The sequence below is a fragment of the Boeremia exigua genome (genome assembly GCF_020726555.1).
Source record: "Boeremia exigua strain MPI-SDFR-AT-0100 chromosome Unknown C7974scaffold_10, whole genome shotgun sequence".
NCBI lineage: Eukaryota > Fungi > Ascomycota > Dothideomycetes > Pleosporales > Didymellaceae > Boeremia > Boeremia exigua.
Genome location: NW_025763527.1, coordinates 1,309,806 through 1,328,033, shown reverse-complemented (window position 1 = coordinate 1,328,033; position 18,228 = coordinate 1,309,806). Strand labels below are relative to the sequence as shown.

Below are 18,228 nucleotides of genomic sequence, written 5' to 3'. Positions count from 1 at the left end.
GATATGGGCAACTCCAAAGCGAATGATGTGGACATATATGGAAGAAATACTGGGTATATTTGACTGAAGAATCACCTCAAGCTCTACTAATACATGGCAGCGTCCTCGCGATAAGAACACTTACCGAACCACCCTCCGTAGTCCACTCATGGTATGCAGTAACGCCAAATCCAAACGCAGTAATTCCGCATGTTAAAACCATCCACCTATGCACTTTGCTCATTACACGTGCCAACGTCAAATTTTGTATGCTTCAAATGTTGCCTCGCTGGGCGCAGAATGGAAAGACACCGGTGCGGCCAGTGTCAGAAAAGTACGTAGCCGTCAACGGCACTAGAAAATAGTGCCGAAGTTCTCTTCAACTGCGCTGAGAGGCTTCCTCGGGCTCGCCGGGTTTCCATTCTCATCTGCTGTCTTCTTGTGACGGAAGGTGACTGTATTACCATTAGCAATGCATGTTGTCGGAGGGGAAAATCTGCACTTACATCCAACGAAGAGTCCCTTGTTCATCTTCTCATCACGCTCTGCCATAGCTTCCAACGCTGCCTGTTTGTCATGAACCTCCTTGTATTTGGCCATGTCCGATTCGTTACCGAAGTCGTCGAAGTACCCCGCGTCTGTGTCGCTGTCAAGCTCTGGGACGAATGGTGCCTTTTGCTCTCTCAGCTTTGCCCAATCTACTTCTGCGAAGTATTGATGCGCGTGAATCTCTGAGATACCACGGAAACGTGTTGACTTCGAAGCAACAAGACGAATGATGAGGTCCCAGGTACGCTTCGACAGGAAGTATGACGGGTCTTCGTACACCGGCTTGCGTAGAACTTTCTTCCACTGCTTCAGGTTCTGCCACGTCTCATCCACAGTGGCGCCCGCAAATGGTGGGTATCCGGCCAAGGCTTCGAACAGCATACAACCCAGGCTCCAGTAATCTACCGTGAAGTCGTACTCATCTCCTTTGAGGACCTCGGGCGCCATGTAGTCAGGACTGCCAACGATACTCTTCGCATAATTGACATCTCGCTCGCGAAGGGATCGGTAGTTATCTCGGCGCTGAGCAGCGCTTCGTTCTTCTACAGGACGACCAAAAGGCGCGACCACATCGCTCACTGATTGCAGCTTGATGCGCATAGACTCGATCTTGATAGGAGCAAGCATACCAGCTGCCAGGCCAAAGTCGGTAAGCTTGACATGGCCGGTACTGTCGATGAGGAAGTTCTCGGGCTTCAGGTCACGGTGGATGTACCCAAGCTGATGCAACGAATCGACACAAGAGAACATCTCTGCAATATAGAACCGCGCGTGCCGGTTATGCAAGACCCCGGTGTTGTTCAACAACGTACGGAAGTCGCCTCCAGGTACATATTCCTATATCGTGTTAGTTGATCTCTTGGTTCGAAACAACCAATTTAGACGTACCATCGCAAGATAGATGCTCTTCTCATCTTGGAAGGCATAAAGCAGTCGAACAAGCCACTCGCTCTTCGCTGTGGTCAAAATATCACGCTCCGTCAGAACGTGGCGCACTTCATCCAGCTTGAACAAGAGTGTCTTGCTCATGACCTTCAAGGCGCACACTTCCTTAGTGTCCTTCTTTTGCGCCAAGAACACCTGGCCATAGCCTCCCTGGCCAACTTGTGTGAGAATCTGGAAATCACCCTGCCTCAATCGTGTGCGACGCTTGCGGAGGTTGGCGCGCTCCCGGCCCAGGTAACGTGTAAGAGCTTCAGTATACTCGGGTTCGGGTGTGTCGGGCGGCGGAGGGTTCTGTTCTTTGAACTGGTTGAGGCGGTTCTGACGAGTGTGCACATAAGTGAGGAGATCGAAGTAGTAGTCGAGGAAGTCTGATATTGTATGAGTACTGCAACTTGACCTGATAATTGATACTTACATAGCTGGGTGACATTCGCAAGACGCTTCACGGCTGGCTTCCTGGCCTTCTCGAGTTCCTCAGCTGAGAGACGCGGTGGCGCAGGATAGTACCGCTGTGAACCCTCCGCCTCTCGTGATCGGTACGGCTCTTGACGCGATTGCGCAGCCTGTGTGAGAAAGCCGGGCTCCTTGTGTGTGCCTGGTCGGACGCTAGGCGGCGTATTCTCCAGGTTCGACTTACGAGTCGGACTTCCCGCCGAGAGCGCTGTGCTATCTCCTGCAGAGTGGTCTATGTTGGTTCCAATCTTCAGCCTGCTGGGCGAACCGGGTGTATCTGGCTTCTGCTTGGCAGGCGCGCCCATGGTCGGGAAAAGCTTCATAGCATTTTCGAAGACGTGGGGCAGATCGAATGCGCCGGGTGGATGGTGGCTTTTGCTTGGACTTCCCAGAGGTGTCTGGCGCGGGCTGATGAAGGGGTCCCGAGAGGGCGTGCTTGGGCAATCCATCTCACTGGAGCGAGTGTGGAGCGGCGGGGGTGCCATGGGCAGATGTGCGCTGTGCCCGCTGGTTTCTGAGGCCATGTCGCCTACGAGTTGTGTGGCGTCAACAAGTAAACACGCAATGGCCGCGGGGAAGGCACGTCGGTGGTTTCGATGGTCGCAGCTGTGAAGAAACACGTGGAAAGCAGCGAGGCGAGACGGCAGGCACGCGTGAAAGTTCCAAGGCTGGATGAGACGATACAACGAGCAGCGTCAGATTTCGATGTTTGAGCTGAGAGCATGTAGTGATGATGTTGCTACCAGCTCTGTTGGTGGTTGCGGGGTTGGTTTGTTTTGTGCTACTGCTGCTCATGGCAACCAATGGCATTCCAGGATCTAGCCTGAGCATTACCTCAACACGGCTCGACCACGACATACTGGCACCTTGCTGCTGTTGCTTGCGTCATAACTCCTTTCTTTACAAAGAATTCAAATATTATTCCAGCCTTGACCAAATACAATCCAGGTGGATTCAAACGTGAATGTGCATGACAAGACTCCGTTACCACCTGCAGTTCCCCTGCAACGCCGAGAGGGACCACCGATAAGCTTTGATAGATACCAGGATGCACAACAATGATATCATAACCACTGTCGCATCAACACTAACGCCGAGACCAGGCGTCCTGCTGCGTGACTGACTGACACACCCACCCGCATTCGTCCATGGAAGACCTCGCATAAAAACTCGTGCAATCTCGATCTAAGGAATTCTCCACTCAGCCACTCTCTCCCTTTCTCGTCACGCACGCGCGTAGTGCGCCTGAAGCTCGTTGGCCAGCAAGTCCCGAAATGATTGTGAGTTGCGGGCGGCCTGCAAATATACGGTCGAGTTGAACATCGTTGCATCAAGGCGATCTGTTGAGAATGGCGACCGTGGAGACTCGATTAGTTGCTTGCGACACATGGGACACGTCACCTTGTTCTTGTGTGTTTTGCAGGTATCGAACTGAGCACATATCAGCTCGGAATTCTTGGGGGAGAACGTACGTACCCATTGGCCGATGCAGAATTCGCCAAAGATGTGACCACAAGGGAGCTTCAAAGCGATCTCCTCCTCCTCCGAAGGATGTACGTGGTTCGCAGCGTAGTCTTTCGCGCAAATGTCACAAGTCGGCGACACGTCCTGTGGCAGATTACCAAGGAGGAATTTAGGCATATTTGCTTTCAGAGCATGCAACTGACACTCCGTGGTCATGTTGGGATCGTAGACTTGTCTGAAGAAACGAAGCCGGCGTTCCCTTGATTGATGCCTGATGCGATCAGAGGGTGGCGATCGAGCTGCGGCCTCTTCCACATCAGAGGAGGTGCTAGAATGTGATAGATCTGCTGAGTACCTGTTGAAATTTCGACGAGTTGAGGTGCGCGGAGATGAGCTGCGGTCCGGGCGACGAGCCTGCGTGGTAAGATTACGAGGTATCCGTGATTCTGTATGCTCGACGTGACGGGTTCCAGCATTGCGATCAGCAAGTCTCCGTTGACTGGGGTCTGGTCTTTGGGGTTGGTCTATTCCGTAGGGCCCAGGATGCAACGGAAGAGTCTGAGAAAACTGATGTTCGGTTCCTCCACCACTCGTTCCTTGCATCGATGGGTTTATTTCGAAAAATCCATCCGATGTGCTGTTTACTGGCACATTTGATTGTGGGGGCACTGAATCGTTGAAAAAGCTCTGGTGACCTGGGTAGTATCCATAGTTCGCGGCTGCTTCAGGATACCCTTCGTAGCCAGACCTGTTTGGGTGCATAAGTGCATCCACATGACCACTTCGTATAGCCGGAGGAGGCCTTGGCTGATGCGATGAGAAGGGTAATGTCGATGGCGGGTGCATTTGCATGGGATGTCCACCATGTACGGTGTACGGTGCGTACGGACTCTGCGGGTAGCTCGGTTGAGGATATGGACTGTTTCTGTATTGTTGTGGAATCGGATAGAGGCCACTATCGGCTTGTTGGCTAAAGGCCCCTTCTAAATCATGCCATCGTTGACGCTGTTGTACCGGCAATACAGCGGGAGGCCACGGACCAGAGACGTCTGCACCCTGCCCTCGGCCAGCCGACATCGCAATGTACTGATAAGGTGGACTGAGATCAGACGCCGCCATGAAGTCTCGACATACACGATAAGCAAACTCTCTCCCCTTTGACGTGTTCCGGTGTGGGTGGACCTCGAGGTCAGCCGCCTGTTATCTCTGCCTACGGGCCTCAAGCCCGGAAAATATTGGTGTTGGATCGAAGAAAGTCGATCTTAAAAAGTAAAGTTGAACAACAGCCTCTGAATTGCGGTACCGAGATTAGTTGAAGACAGAGGAGGAAGAGGGTCAGGTTCGAAGGTGGAGAGGGTCTTGTCTTCCCGTCATGCGGCTGTATGCAGGAGGGGCAGGCGGTGGGTGTTTGATACAGCGATTCACAGGCGGAGCACGGGTAGCAGAGTGACCTGCAAGGGCAAAAGGCAGGAAGGCAAGACCGTTTGTCGTCAGCGAGGTTGTTAGATTTGAGTGAAATCGTAAGCGGGGTTGAGTGACGCTGGCACCATGTATGGACAACGGGCGGTGAAATCATGTGGTCAAGTCCACCTACGAAACTTGCTGAGAAGAGCGGCCAGCTGCTCCTCGCGCCACTTTGCTCGGGGGTGACTTGCGCAAGGAGCGGCCGTCTGGCGGCGGCAAGCTGGATCCGAGCACTGCACAGGGTACTCTGGTAGGCGCTACGAAGCGTGCAGCGCCCCATTCCGCCTGCAGTTTGTCCCTCGGACGCGGCTTGCCTCAAAGTTACTTCTGTGCTGGGACAGCGAATAAGAGATCAGCAGGCTACCGTGCATACGGGCCTGCGAATGGATTAGTGAGTGCCTCAGCCATCACGACGACCGTTCAGCAGCATCACACGGCCAAGACCAAAGCCAGCGGAGCGGGAGGGGAAGCCTTGGAGGGTTTCACTCTGTGATTGCCGATGAGGAAGCCTGGCCGATTGGAGACAAAGAATATGCCGCCGAATATCGATTCAGTGCCTGGAGGGACCTTAGAGGGCCGGGCTAGAGTGGTGCAACTCTGCGCACCGACGCATTGCTGATGCAAACGAGCGAGGAAACGCCAGAGAAATAGCGAACACGGCGCATGGGAACAAACCCATGAATCGCTTATCAGGGCGGTGCCCAAGCAAAGCATGGAACGTGACTGCTGCGAGCAGGGGCCGAGGTATATGAAAGCAGTCGATGGTACGGTCTATGATGAAGTCGGATCTCGTTCATGAAGAGCGCCTTTCGGCAAGTCCATTTCTTCATGATTTTGGTTCATTTTCCCCGGACTGGCGAGCCGGCCTTCGTGGTGGGGAGAGATCACGTGCGAGGCGCGCTCGGGCGGGAAAGCGAATATCCAAGCTCCGACTTCTTCCGTGCGAGGCTCTGTCTGAACTGTCTAAAGTTTGAGGTTTGTGTCCATCGTTACTTCTTCTTGTAGAGCATAGCAGGCATCGCATCGTCAATTGGCACGCCTCACATCGCCCGTCGCCCCCCGTACATCTCGCTCGATATCACTCCATCTCGCGAATCACTGCCATGTTCAGAAGCGCGCGCACACAGCTCCGCGCTGCCGAGGCCGGGTGCATGCGCTCACTGGCACATGCGAGGGCCAACCCCTCCATGCTCCGCACGGCGCGTCCTCTCTCCACCGCGACCCGCCAGACCGTCAATTACACGCCATCGATTGCGCAGCGCCGCCTGTTCAGCGCAACCTCCACCATGGCCAACACCCGCACCGAGAGCGACGCCTTTGGCGAGCTCCAGGTGCCCAACGACAAGTACTGGGGCGCTCAGACTGAGCGCTCGCTGGAGAACTTCAAGATCAACCAGCCCCAGGACCGCATGCCGCCGCCCATTGTGCGCGCCTTCGGCATCCTCAAGGGCGCCGCCGCCACGGTCAACATGAAGTTCGGGCTGGGTGCGTCATGAGCTGGAGCTGCAGCCGACCGCTGGAGCTACCTTCATCAGCAGGACTAACGGTGATCAGACCCCAAGCTCGGAAAGGCCATCCAGCAGGCTGCCGAGGAGGTTGCCTCCCTCAAGCTCGTCGACCACTTCCCCCTCGTCGTCTGGCAGACCGGCTCCGGCACCCAGTCCAACATGAACGCCAACGAGGTCATCTCCAACCGCGCGATTGAGATCCTCGGCGGCACAATGGGCTCCAAGAAGCCTGTCCACCCCAACGACCACGTCAACATGTCCGCGTCCTCCAACGATACCTTCCCCACCGTCATGCATATCGCCGCCGTCCTCGACTTCGAGGAGTCGCTCCTCCCCGCCCTCACCAGCCTGCGCGACGCGCTGAAGAAGAAGTCCGACCAGTGGGAGAAGCTCATCAAGATCGGCCGCACGCACTTGCAGGATGCCACACCCCTGACTCTCGGCCAGGAATTCTCTGGCTACGTCACACAGCTCGACTACGGCATTGAGCGCGTCAAGTCTTCGCTGCCCCGCCTCAGGATGCTTGCTCAAGGAGGAACTGCAGTTGGAACTGGTATCAACACCTTCAAGGGCTTCGCCGAGGACATCGCTTCTGAGGTCTCCAAGATGACCGGCCACGAGTTCGTCACCGCCCCCAACAAGTTCGAGGCTCTCGCCGCCCACGATGCTATCGTCGAAGCCCACGGTCAGCTCAACACCCTGGCCGCCTCCCTCTTCAAGATCGCTCAGGACATTCGTTTCCTCGGCTCCGGTCCCCGCTGCGGTCTCGGTGAGCTGAAGCTGCCCGAGAACGAGCCCGGCTCCTCCATCATGCCTGGCAAGGTCAACCCCACACAGTGCGAGTCCCTCACCATGATCTGCGCACAGGTCTTTGGCAACCACGTCGCAACCACCTTTGCCGGCTCGCAGGGTAACTTCGAGCTGAACGTCTTCAAGCCCGTCATGATCCGCAACCTGCTGCACAGCTCGCGCCTGCTGGCCGATGGCATGAAGAGCTTCGAGAAGAACCTTGTTGTTGGTCTCGAGGCAGACGAGAAGCGTATTGGCTCGCTGCTGTCCGAATCGTAAGTACCCTGATGGCCCTTCCTCCCAGGGTTCGGTCCCTGCGTCCCTAAACCCCTACCCCCGGGTTTCTGAGCCACGTTGCCGGGTCCACCACCAATGGTCCCTTCCCAAAATCTTGTAACTCTTGCTAACAAAACCCAGTCTCATGCTGGTCACTTGCCTGAACCCCGTCATCGGCTACGACGCCGCGTCCAAGACCGCGAAGCACGCACACAAGAACGGCCTGACGCTGAAGCAGGCCGCTATGGAGCTCAAGGTCATCAGTGAGGAGGACTTCGATAAGCACGTCCGCCCCGAGCTCATGATTGCGCCCAAAGAGGCTAAGCTATAGATGCATGAGCATGGTGGAAAAGCAAAAGATCTTTGTATATCTCTGTAATATGAAAGCGTAGCGAGCGCTGTTTGGATGTCTGAGCTAGTGTGTTTGAGCTGCGTCAATTGTGAAAGCATAAGTGCCAAGTTCCACGTTTGGTAGGGAGGTTCTTGCATTGCGAGTATGGAACAGCGTCAAGACTTGACAATGAAGTCGGTGAAAGACAGCTCACGTGAAGTCGTCATCGGGCATGACTATATAAGTCTTTTGTATTCTTCTACATAAGAGACGTAACGCGTCGCGTGTCGCTTCGCATGCGATCCATTCCGCTGCTAGAATTCGCGTTGAACGCAGCCATATTCCAACACTGTCAGAAAGCAGCCCGGTGACCGACGACACTCCCCTGGAAAACCAGCGCAGTCTGTCTAAGCCAGCCTTCCACCAAGGACCAAACAGACGGCAAAGCCATCAACCGCGGCAACCTCGTGTCCCCGATTTAGCGCCTAAGCCCTCCCATCGCCTCGCGGAAAGTCTCCATGCCCTTCTCCAGCATCACCCGCCTGTTCTCGAGGTGGTCGCGCTGCTGCGTGATCTCGGGGGCTCGGCGGCAACGAACTCGATTTCCTCGTCGGTCATCTGGGTGACGGCGACGGGCGAGAGGATGATGTCGGGTAGCGGCTCGACCAGGTGGCGCTCGATGACGGTTTTGGCAACCGCGTTGACGAAGTACTTGAGCTCGTCTTTGTAGTAGGCGCGTTGCGTGTCGAGGGCTTCTTGGGCGGAAAACTTGTCCATGTCTTTCTCGATGGACGCGTTCACGGCAGCTTCGAGTTTGCCTTTGTCAGCGTAGGTCTTAGGGGCCCTGGTGTGGAACTCCGTCACTGAAACTTCAGAAGCTTCCTCTGCATCTTTGTATGTCTTCTGGTGCTTGCGCTGGCGAGTCTTCTGGATGGTATCGGTGAAATAATGGTTGTACGTGCTAGGATGACGAGCCTTGTCCTTGAGGACTTTGCTCAACTCCTTCTTTGCCTTCTTCAGAGACTTGGCGAGAGCAGCATCGATATTGATGACAGCAAGACGGCCTTGAAACTCGGCGGGCGCGGTGTGCTTCAGGACCTCGAAAACGAATGCCTTGCAATCACGAGCAACCTTGCTGATGTGGTCCGATGCGATTTCCTCCCAAGGGGCTGACTGTTCCCAGAAGAGCTGGGAGATCAACATGGGCTGGAACGTGCCAGGCAGTTCATAGCCACGAGTCCGTTCCAGGGTCTTTTGAACCCACTGGACAGCCTCCTCACGGCTAAGTTGCTTAGGCTTTGGAGAAACCAAGACATCGTTAAGCTCGAGACGCTCAATTTCCTTCAATGCTTCTAGCTCTTCTTCTGTATCGCGCTCGTCATCACCAGGTCCTTGACTGAATGCAAACTTGTGGCCTTTCAAACGCATGTCCTCTGCGAAGGTGATGTTTGAGTGCTGAACGACCGCCCGGAATCGTCGGATGTTCTCGTGAGAATCGACAGCAGCATCCATATCCACAGGACCAAAGAAAGACGAGTCGTAGTAACCTTTGGTAGCTGACGTGAGAACGTCGTTGACATGCATGCTAATCTTCATGAGCACCATCTGTTGCTCCTTGGTGGTCTTGCGGCTTTCACCAAGCTTCTCAATCTCGTCGACCGTGGCATCGAGCTTCCTAGCGATTTCGTCCTTGAGTGATGGGAGTTCCCTGATGAGATGGTTGAGCAGCAGCCTGCTCAGTCGCTCACGGAGGGTGTCAATGCCAACATTATCACGTGGCACGTCAACGTAACGGCCCTTGCTAAAGAAGACTTTCTCGGCTTCGTTGCGCTGTTCGAAAGAAAAGCTCATCTGGTCGTCGCCTCTGTTCTTAAGCATGTGCCATCCGCGCTCAAGAAAGATGTCTTTGTTCTGTGCGAGATCAATCCAGCTCTGCTCGTTGTCTGTGCCTTCACGAAGATAATCAGGTTTGGTGATGATGCCGAGCGTGCGGCGACCTTGCTCATCGATCTTGCGACAATGTTCCAGGATAACTTGGTTGGCAAAGTCGTTCTTGGCACTGATCACAGCAAGGATGATAGTGCGAGGGTTCGTCATGTACTCTTTCACAAGGTTAAGAATGAGCTCTTTGTCAGCTTCGGTCTGGGACTTGTTGGTTGCGTGGATGAGGCCGGGAAGATCAACAAGCGTACTGATGGCGTTAGCGATATGTTTGACATACTAGGTGAAAGCTTACAGTTGAGGTCGATCAGGACCGGTTATCTCGACGGATAGGACATCGCGAGAAAACGCTCGTGAGTTGATGCCACCAACAACGCCCAAGCCCATCTCTTGCGTCGCTTCATCGATGATGTCGGGCAGCTGACTGAAGTCCTCGATAGATTTGCGAAACTTCTTCAGCTTTGCTTGCTCTTCGCTTGGGCGAAGCTTGTCTGGCGTGATTGTAATAGAGATAGTAGCTGCAGGCGATCGTCGAAGAATGATCTGGCTTGGTTAGTAAACATTCACTGTAGGCTCCAGGAGACAGTACCTCAGTAGCAAATCTAGTGCAAAGATTCTCCTTCCGCGGGAAAGGGATCTCGGTGATAGCCTCGAGAACAGAACTCTTGCCGGATGACTGGTCGCCGCAAACTACAAGCTGAGGTAGCTCCACAATACCGCTGAGACCGGTGCGGCGCAACTTATCGACGATGTCCATAACCTTACGCTGATCCGCTGACTGAAGAGCCTTGAGGGAGCTCGTGGTGACAGCATTTAGATCGGTGGGTGTGAGAGGCCTATCCTTCTCACTGTCAGTGCTGCTGGGCGCCATATTTGCCGGTGCTGTTTTTTTGATCTTCTTTGCCATGCAACGAGGTGTACCCGCAGAAGATGAGAGTAGTTACGAGTAAGTGGGGGTGAGAGTAAGTGATAGGAAAACTGCGTGTGATCAAGCGAGCTTAGGTAATCTGTGGCGCGCGTAGGCAGCGGTGAAGTGAAGTGAAGATGAAGATGAAAAGGCTGGCACGTTAGCAAACAAACGCGGGTGCCTGCATGTCTCACCGCTGACTTTGAAGCTTTGTACATCGGCTGAATGCACGGATGCCTTGAACTCACTTTGTAGTGTATTCTTGTTCTTTTGATTTCTGAATCCTGATTTCTCTTGATCCATCTGTGTTGGTTAACCAGACGCGCTCAAATGTCGCTAGAACGATCAACACACTATTGTCAGCCACCCTAGAACCGCACACACTTACTGCAGTCTAATAAAATCATCCATTGTACATTGAACACGCTAAGCGACACGAAATCTACAGAACAAACCAGCAGAAGGCAAGCTTACAGCTTCGCCACTGCGCCTTCCGCACTCGCCCTCAGCTGATCCCAGTCCTCCAGCGTAAACACAACATACCCTCTATCCTCTTTGGGTGACCCGCCGCGCACCCCAAGTGACGCAGGATGCCAGTACAACGTATCATACTCGACATTCTGCTCACCCTTCTCCGCCGCCTCCTTATCCGCGCGCTCCTGGAGCTTGCGCAGATCAATACCATCGTTGCGCAGCGGGACCTTGTTCTGCTTGTTGTTGTGCATGCTAGTCTGCTGCTTGAGGACTCTCAGGAATACCGGGACCGCGTACTTGGGCAGTTTCTTCATGGCGTGCTGCAGCAAGCCCTGGAAGTCGAAGGGCTCAGTGATGTTGATCGCGGCGCAGCCGGCGCGGCCGTCGTTGCCGGGTACTTCAACGCCGTAGACGTTGGCTTCGCTGATGCCAGGGAAGGAACCCAGGGCTTCGGAGACTTCTGCGGTCGACACGTTTTCGCTCTTCCAGCGGAACGTGTCGCCAAGGCGGTCCATGAAGAACCATCGGCCGTCGCTGTCGCGCCGCAGCGCGTCGCCCGTGCGGTAGTACAGGTCGCCCTTTTTGAAGACGTTGCGCTCGAAGCGCTTCTGTGTGGCTTCGGGGTTGTTGTAGTACCCGACGAATGCGGACTCGTGGGGCATGTGGATGAAGATCTCGCTTCCCTCCTCGTAAGACTTGCGTTTGCAGAAACCTGTCTTCGGGTCGCGGACCGGCTCGCCAGTCACCATGTCAATAGCGACAGGGACATAGGTGTTGTGGAAGCGCCAGCGCTCGATCAGACCCTGGTGGCCGACAGATGTGGCGGTGAAAGGCCCCCGGGACCCGTTGAAGAGCGTCATGACGCCTTCCGTGCTGTTGAAGAATTCGCCTACAATCTCAATACCGAAGCGATCTACGAATCGCTGCCACACGTCTGGGCGCAGACCGTTCCCGAACATGGCGCGAACATTGTGTTTCTTGTCAAGTGGGCTGGGAGGCGTGTTGACGAGGTAGCGGGCGGTCTCACCGACATAGACGATAGCTGTAGAGCGGGAATCGCGGACGTCGGTCCAGAAGCGCGAGGTTGAGAACTTGGTGCCTATGCAGCATGTGATACCGGTGACCATGCAAACAAGTCCTGTCGTGCCTCCTGTGCCGTGGTAGAGCGGCATGCAGACATACCATCTGTCACCATCGGGCCCGGTTTTCAGCCCCATGGCACCAACTCTGCCTGTTAGGGCTGCTCCTCGTTGTGTCTCAAATGGACATGCTTTTGGGTGTCCGGTAGTACCACTGCGCGAGTTAGTCGAACGCTCTCCGATGACATACCACATTCACTGACCTTGTGTAGAACAAAAACAAAGGAAACTTCCCCTTCGCGCCAATCCTCAGCTCGTCGCCAGGCCTCTTCGGCTCCAGTCTCGAGATCTCGCCCTTCTGCGCCGGATCCAGCACCACAATCTTCATGCCCAGCTCGCCCTCGAGCCTGTCCCTAACCTCCTCTATCCGCCTCCCACACTCCGCGTCCTCATCAACAACAATAACCTTCGCCTTGGCCACCCTGAGACAATGCACAAGCGCATCCCCCGCCAAGTTGTAGTTGATCCATGCCGGCGCACTCCCAATCGCCCAGCTCCCCAAATGCGTAAACAAGAACTCAGGCCGGTTCATCATGTACATCGCCACCAGGGTATTAGGCTGCACGCCCTGCTGCAGCATAAACTGCCCATAGCGGCACGAATTCGCATACGTCTCAGCCCAGGTGTAGCAGCCGTTGCGGCTCCAGATGGCCTCAGCGTCAGCCGGCAGCCGATGCACCTGCGCCTCGAACTGGTACCACATTGACTGGCCCTTGGAGGCATTGGCGTCGATCGCGCGCTGATTGGCGCGCGCACCCAAATATCCACTCACGTCCTTACTCAGGTGGAACTTCGCATCGATATACGCAGCGGCGGCAGCGGTGCCGGCGATGGCGCCTGCGACAGGGACTGGCGCGCGTTAGTAAGGCTGAAGTCATGTTACGCTGGAAGGAAGCTGGGCAAGCCAGCGCGGGAGAGCGCACGAACCGAAAGCCATGGCAATTGCGATGTCGAGTTGTGCTACGTGGTAATTCGGTACGCAGACAATGGAAAGTCAACAATTGCTCGCGCACGCTATAATACTTCTGGGCGTTTCAGCTCTTAATCAATCTCCAGCTGCATTGCAACGTGACTGATTACCGACATCCCCTCGGTCTGTAGCCACGGCCGCTTGACTACATTAGGTTGGACGCTAGACCCTGCTTAACGCACTATCCGGCACTTGAACGTGGGTCGTCGGTTACGGTCCGGAATGACGGAACGGGGATTCCATTCCTGCTCACAAGATGTTTCATCTGAAGCGAACGTTTTGTTTCGCATCATGCATACTAATTCAAAGACGCTCGTATTTTATGAGGTACCGCTAAAACCACCCTTTAAACTTCCACCTACTACTGCTTCTCACCACAGCTAGATAAATTTTCTAAACTCCTGCAGAAGTAAAGCGCAGAATGAAATTTTTATCTGGCAGTACGTTGACTGCCTTTCGTGTGCTATTATGGTAACTTATGCATCAGGGCGAGTCAACGCTTTGTTCTTACTATTTCGTAGGTTGCGACGCTTACTCGTATTCGGAAGTCACTCAGCACGTAAGATAGATATTTACACAACAATAATTACATCACATACATTATTCATATGGCTCATATTATATTTACACAGCCAGATAATCACGCTTAAGCGTAAGCCAGCCTCTTCTCAGTCCACCCAGGCCTGAGGTACTCAGAATCGAACCTCGACTGCCAGCTGCTCTCCACAGCGTACTCCTGGACCATCTTGATGTCGATCTTAGCACCGTCGCCGGACTGCGACCACACAGACAGGCCAATGACGTTGTCACCACCGTAGTTGAGCACGCCAGCGGGGACAGGGAACTTGATCTCGTTGCCGACCCACGGGTTGAAGCGACCGTACTGGTAACCGTTGACGAACAGATGAACACGGACCTGCTTGGAAGCCGGGGCGTTGAGGACGAAAGCAAAGGAAGCATCAACATTGGCGGGGACATCAAGCGGGACCACGGTGCGGTAGAAGTTGATGGTCGCACCGCTGAAGCCGGTGGATGGCGAGCTGGTGTTCCACTTCGAGTCATCGAAGCCGGGAAGGTGCCAGCCGAGACGCTCGGCGACAAGACCGCCCTCGGCCAGAGGACCACGGACGGGGTCGAGCTGGATGTTCTCGCCACCAGCCTCACCTGCAATCTTCCACTTGGTGAAGTTGCCGCCACCAACGAGGCTGGCACCGAGGATACCGCGGGGGTCGGTAGCTCCGCCGCGGAGATCGTGACCGGAGTTATCTTGGGCAACGAGCAGAACGTTGGTACCATTGGCGTTCAACGTGGCGTTGTTGAACGAGAGAGTCTGGTTGCCTTGGCCGGCAGTCGTGTTACCGTACCACGAGCCGATGAACTCGCCGTTGAGCCACGCGGTCCAACCGAAAGCAAGACCACCAGAGAGAGCAAGGTTGACACCGGTAGCGGGGCCGTTGAAGTATCCACGGAACAGGTGGAAGCTGTTGTGGAAACCGTACTCATCAACGTAGAGGACAGGGAGAGTAGCAGGCTTAGTCGGGTTAGGAGTGGTGACGTGGTTAGCTTCGACCCAAGCGGCACCGGAGTCGTCGTAGCTGGGTTGCTTCTCAGGAAGACCGTCGGCGACCTTCCAGCTGGACAGATCCGGGAGCTTGATGGAACCGCTGAAGGCCTTGACGCTGGCCTTCAGACTGTTGTGAGCAGTGCGGTGAGTCTTCAGCTCCTGACCGTTCCAGGAAAGCTTCTTGAAATCCTTGGAAGCGAAGACTTCAATGTCAGTGGACTTCATGATGTCACCCTTCAGAGCCAAGACACCGTTCTCGTTGGCGACGTGACGGACAAGGTAAGGGCCTCCAACAATGATAGACTGGTCGACAGGAGCAAAGGGGTCCTTGGACAGGTTAGGCGCCCAGTAGAGGTAGCCAGTAGGCTTATCGACAACAATGACCCTGACGCCGTTGTTGAACTCGTAGACGCTCTGGCCGCTGACTGCGGGAACGTTGACCAAGACACCAAAGCTGTCGGCCTTGATGGTGGCGTTTGCGGCCTTTCCGTTCTGGGCAGCAGAGCCCTTCTTCGCACCCTTGATGTGGAATTCAGCAGATTCACCAGCACCAGTCCAGAGAACTACGACAGGCTTGCCATCGACAATAGAGTATGTAAGAACTTCGGCAGTTGAGTAGGTAATGGTGTTGTTGCCAATGGCAAAGTCTGTCACAAGGATCTTGGATTGATGACCATTAAGAACGATGGAGCCAGTCTGAGGAATGGTCAGGTCACCAATGGAGGTGCTAACGTGGAGCTTAAATTCCTCCTTGGTGCCGGATGGCGAGTAGTCGTGAACAGTGACATAGAAGGCACTCTTCGTCTCGGGGTTACGAAGCTCGCTAGCCGAGATAGCGGAGTTGGTGGAGTATTTGGTTGAGGCAGCGACGCGGTCTGTGACAGTCAAGTCCTCGGCGATACGGGTGAACAAGGCCAAGTTCTTGGTCTCGTAGAACTTGCTGTCGATCTTACGGTTCTCGCTGATGGGCGAGCTGTAATCGTAGGATGTGGCAACAACAGGGCAGGCCAATGCACCCCAGTTTGTACCACCGTACATCATGTAAAGTGAAAGTGCAGTAGAACGCTGCGCAATCAGGTTACGGTAGAAAATGTTCGCAAAGTCGGCGCCAATGTCACCGGGGCAGCCACCCTCGGGCCCACCCCAGGGGTTGTAGCTACCACCCTGGAACTCGGGGAAGAAGCTGGGCTGTGTCGGCGAGAACTCAGTAAAGAAGTCGTAGTAGTTGATAGTCTGGTAAGCGACGTATTCGCCGTTGGTACCAGTGCATTCGTCCAAGTTGCAAGACCAGCAAGATGGGTAGCTGTCAAGTCCAGCAACATCAACGTTGCCGAGAAGACCGGGAGCGTAGTCTTTCGACCAACTCTTGGTGTTCATGTTGGGGTCGTTATGGATGACAGGGATGTCAACACCGTTGGCGCGGGCCATCTTCTGCAGACTATCCATGTAGCGAGCGGAAGGAAGATCAGGAATTCTCTTGGTCCTGTCCTTCCATTGTTGGCCATATTCGTTCTCCAGTTGGAATACCAGGTTAGAACCACCCTTAGTCACGTCGTGCTCGGAGGCGCGCTTCGCGAATTCAGAGAAGTAAGGCTCCAGAGCCGACAGGTAACGTGGGTCGTCATCACGAAGCTTTCCGTACGCTCCAGTCGTCAACCAGAGAGGAAATCCGCCTGCAATTGTGTCAGTGTAAAATTCGCAAACGCTGTGAGGTGACGGGTGACCAGATTTGGATTCAAACAGCGTGCTCGGGAACTCAAACTACTTACCGGCGTTCGCCTCGGCATTGACGTAAGGCCCAGGTCGTGTAATAACGTAAAGTCCGACTCGTTCAGCGATTTCGTAGAGCTTGGTGAAGTCATGGGCGGGGCTGTCGAAGTCGACAGTCTGGTTGTTCGCGCTGTGGTAACCCCAGTTACCGTAGAACGCGAACGCGGTAAAACCAGCGGCCTTGATCTTCTCGAGAAGATCCTCCCAGATCTCGGGCACAGGGATACGCCAGTAGTGAATCTCTCCGGAGAAGACGAACAGCCTCTTGCCGTTGACCTTGAAGCTGTAGTGATCCCACTGGACAACGTCATTCAAGCCGTTGTCGTGCAGCGGCCATTGCCCGACCGAGTTGTTTTGAGCGTTGATGGCAGGGATGGAAGTAGTAAGGGATGCCAGAACAGACAGCCATGAAAGGCTGTTTATGGACCTCATCTTTGCCGGTGGTTGAAACGTTCAAAGTCGGAGCTCAGAGACGATGCTGTTGAATGATCGGCCATTGTGGTGCCTTTGTACCTGGCGAAAGTACCACGGCGACGGCCTGCGCAAATTGCACAGCATACACTAACGTGAGGCGATGATGTCGAGCATTTCGGCTCTTGGAGCTCTCGGCGTCATTGGGTCCTCATGTTGGTGGAATTGCGATACTCCATGGGCGAACGTCAACCGAGAGTCGGGTGCTAAGATTAGTGGAGACTGACAGGGTGGAAGGAATTCCCAAGAGAGCTAGCCATGCGGGGATTGCCCAGGCACAGTAACGTCCGGAGGCATGAAAACAGGCGGGCGGGAGAACGGCCTGCGGAGAACATGGGGATGACAGGGGCACAGACGGGATGGGATGGGGAATGCATGGGTAGTCTGGTGGTCGAGTGGCGGTCACGAGGCTGCAGCGCTAACCAGAGACGGCAGCGCCGACGTGAAGGGCCGGAGGAATCTTGAGGGTCCCGGAGGAATCCCGAGGTCCTTCTTTGCACCGCGGATTTCGGAGAGGACGTATTGTGCAAGGCTTGTCATGGGCTTACACTCTGCCGATGTGCGTAAGCGTATGCCTTTGAGGTACCTAGGTATCAAAACATAGAGCTGGAAAAGGGCTATTCACCTAGGTAAGAGATCTGCTTTCCTGTTCATTTGATGGCATTTTGGAGTTCCTTGCGGCAGAACAGCCTTTACGTTGGCCAATCAGTTGGCCCCACCACTTCTTAATGCAGCCTAGGATACCCCGTCTTTCAAAGCATGTTCTTCCACTCGCCGTGACAAAACATCAGAAGAGCCGCACGGTCATAGGAAAAAGTCGTATGACACGTGAACTTCATACTACTACCAGGCACGTCCAACCAGCCACTCAGCATTATTGTGGGATCCAGTCCATTCTTGTCGCAGCCAATGAGCTGCACAGCTACAACCTGGTGACATCATAAGCGCATGCGTTCCAACTTGGATGAGCTCTACAAATAGTTTGCTAAACATGTAATCGTCAATTCGGACACGATCGGAGTCGTTGGGTCGATCAAGCCGCGGTCGTCCATCTCCGTTACCGTGTCCCGCAAGCGATCGCTCACCTTTCCTCCATGGCGGTGTCTGAGAGCGGGGCAGAGCTATTGCTAGTCGAAGCTCCATACCGGTATTGTACCTACCTAGGTATACGCGAGGTCGATACGAAAGCACGCGCGGACCCACTCCGAAAGGCATGTATCCGGCCTTCTGCTCC

At 54.6% G+C, this 18,228-nt stretch overlaps 6 protein-coding genes across 6 annotated transcripts; 1 reads left to right on the top strand and 5 right to left on the bottom strand.

Annotated features, from left to right (window-relative positions):
* Positions 1 to 38: 38 nt before the first annotated feature.
* Positions 39 to 2,697, bottom strand: C7974DRAFT_401120 (kinase-like domain-containing protein). The gene is made up of 4 exons (XM_046142574.1): positions 1,889 to 2,697; positions 1,417 to 1,841; positions 486 to 1,365; positions 39 to 434 (listed from the first exon to the last, which is right to left on the bottom strand). Exons 1-4 carry the CDS (start codon positions 2,448 to 2,450, stop codon positions 334 to 336), a joined length of 1,968 nt encoding a protein of 655 aa, XP_045994197.1. The 5' UTR covers positions 2,451 to 2,697; the 3' UTR covers positions 39 to 333.
* A 323-nt stretch (positions 2,698 to 3,020) lies between these two features.
* On the bottom strand, positions 3,021 to 4,896 carry C7974DRAFT_39272 (uncharacterized protein). Its single transcript, XM_046141713.1, has 2 exons — positions 3,403 to 4,896; positions 3,021 to 3,357 (listed from the first exon to the last, which is right to left on the bottom strand). Exons 1-2 carry the CDS (start codon positions 4,507 to 4,509, stop codon positions 3,151 to 3,153), a joined length of 1,314 nt encoding a protein of 437 aa, XP_045994196.1. The 5' UTR covers positions 4,510 to 4,896; the 3' UTR covers positions 3,021 to 3,150.
* Positions 4,897 to 5,763: 867 nt separating this feature from the next.
* C7974DRAFT_39266 (L-Aspartase-like protein) lies at positions 5,764 to 8,025 on the top strand. The gene is made up of 3 exons (XM_046141706.1): positions 5,764 to 6,339; positions 6,409 to 7,426; positions 7,569 to 8,025. Exons 1-3 carry the CDS (start codon positions 5,958 to 5,960, stop codon positions 7,756 to 7,758), a joined length of 1,590 nt encoding a protein of 529 aa, XP_045994195.1. The 5' UTR covers positions 5,764 to 5,957; the 3' UTR covers positions 7,759 to 8,025.
* A 211-nt stretch (positions 8,026 to 8,236) lies between these two features.
* Positions 8,237 to 10,570, bottom strand: C7974DRAFT_436227 (dynamin family protein-like protein; the record flags this gene model as incomplete). Its single annotated transcript, XM_046145114.1, has 4 exons — positions 8,237 to 8,323; positions 8,353 to 9,949; positions 9,995 to 10,242; positions 10,289 to 10,570. The coding sequence occupies 4 exons, from the start codon at positions 10,568 to 10,570 to the stop codon at positions 8,237 to 8,239; spliced, it is 2,214 nt and encodes a 737-aa protein (XP_045994194.1).
* Positions 10,571 to 11,001: 431 nt separating this feature from the next.
* Positions 11,002 to 13,260, bottom strand: C7974DRAFT_401114 (uncharacterized protein). The gene is made up of 3 exons (XM_046142573.1): positions 13,147 to 13,260; positions 12,423 to 13,068; positions 11,002 to 12,373 (listed from the first exon to the last, which is right to left on the bottom strand). Exons 1-3 carry the CDS (start codon positions 13,154 to 13,156, stop codon positions 11,077 to 11,079), a joined length of 1,953 nt encoding a protein of 650 aa, XP_045994193.1. The 5' UTR covers positions 13,157 to 13,260; the 3' UTR covers positions 11,002 to 11,076.
* A 519-nt stretch (positions 13,261 to 13,779) lies between these two features.
* C7974DRAFT_39233 (glycoside hydrolase superfamily) lies at positions 13,780 to 17,156 on the bottom strand. Its single transcript, XM_046141667.1, has 2 exons — positions 16,523 to 17,156; positions 13,780 to 16,426 (listed from the first exon to the last, which is right to left on the bottom strand). Exons 1-2 carry the CDS (start codon positions 16,953 to 16,955, stop codon positions 13,836 to 13,838), a joined length of 3,024 nt encoding a protein of 1,007 aa, XP_045994192.1. The 5' UTR covers positions 16,956 to 17,156; the 3' UTR covers positions 13,780 to 13,835.
* Positions 17,157 to 18,228: the final 1,072 nt, after the last annotated feature.

Coding starts and splice junctions, on each gene's coding strand:
- C7974DRAFT_401120 (XM_046142574.1), bottom strand. CDS start 2,450: ATGGCCTCAGAAACCAGCGGGCACAGCGCACATCTGCCCATGGCACCC. Junction 1,366..1,416: donor AGAGCATCTATCTTGCGATG/GTACGTCTAAAT, acceptor AACACGATATAG/GAATATGTACCTGGAGGCGA. Junction 435..485: donor CAAGGGACTCTTCGTTGGAT/GTAAGTGCAGAT, acceptor ATGGTAATACAG/TCACCTTCCGTCACAAGAAG.
- C7974DRAFT_39272 (XM_046141713.1), bottom strand. CDS start 4,509: ATGGCGGCGTCTGATCTCAGTCCACCTTATCAGTACATTGCGATGTCG. Junction 3,358..3,402: donor AATTCTGCATCGGCCAATGG/GTACGTACGTTC, acceptor ATATGTGCTCAG/TTCGATACCTGCAAAACACA.
- C7974DRAFT_39266 (XM_046141706.1), top strand. CDS start 5,958: ATGTTCAGAAGCGCGCGCACACAGCTCCGCGCTGCCGAGGCCGGGTGC. Junction 6,340..6,408: donor CAACATGAAGTTCGGGCTGG/GTGCGTCATGAG, acceptor AACGGTGATCAG/ACCCCAAGCTCGGAAAGGCC. Junction 7,427..7,568: donor GGCTCGCTGCTGTCCGAATC/GTAAGTACCCTG, acceptor AACAAAACCCAG/TCTCATGCTGGTCACTTGCC.
- C7974DRAFT_401114 (XM_046142573.1), bottom strand. Junction 12,374..12,422: donor TTGTTTTTGTTCTACACAAG/GTCAGTGAATGT, acceptor TAACTCGCGCAG/TGGTACTACCGGACACCCAA.
- C7974DRAFT_39233 (XM_046141667.1), bottom strand. CDS start 16,955: ATGAGGTCCATAAACAGCCTTTCATGGCTGTCTGTTCTGGCATCCCTT. Junction 16,427..16,522: donor CAATGCCGAGGCGAACGCCG/GTAAGTAGTTTG, acceptor ACACAATTGCAG/GCGGATTTCCTCTCTGGTTG.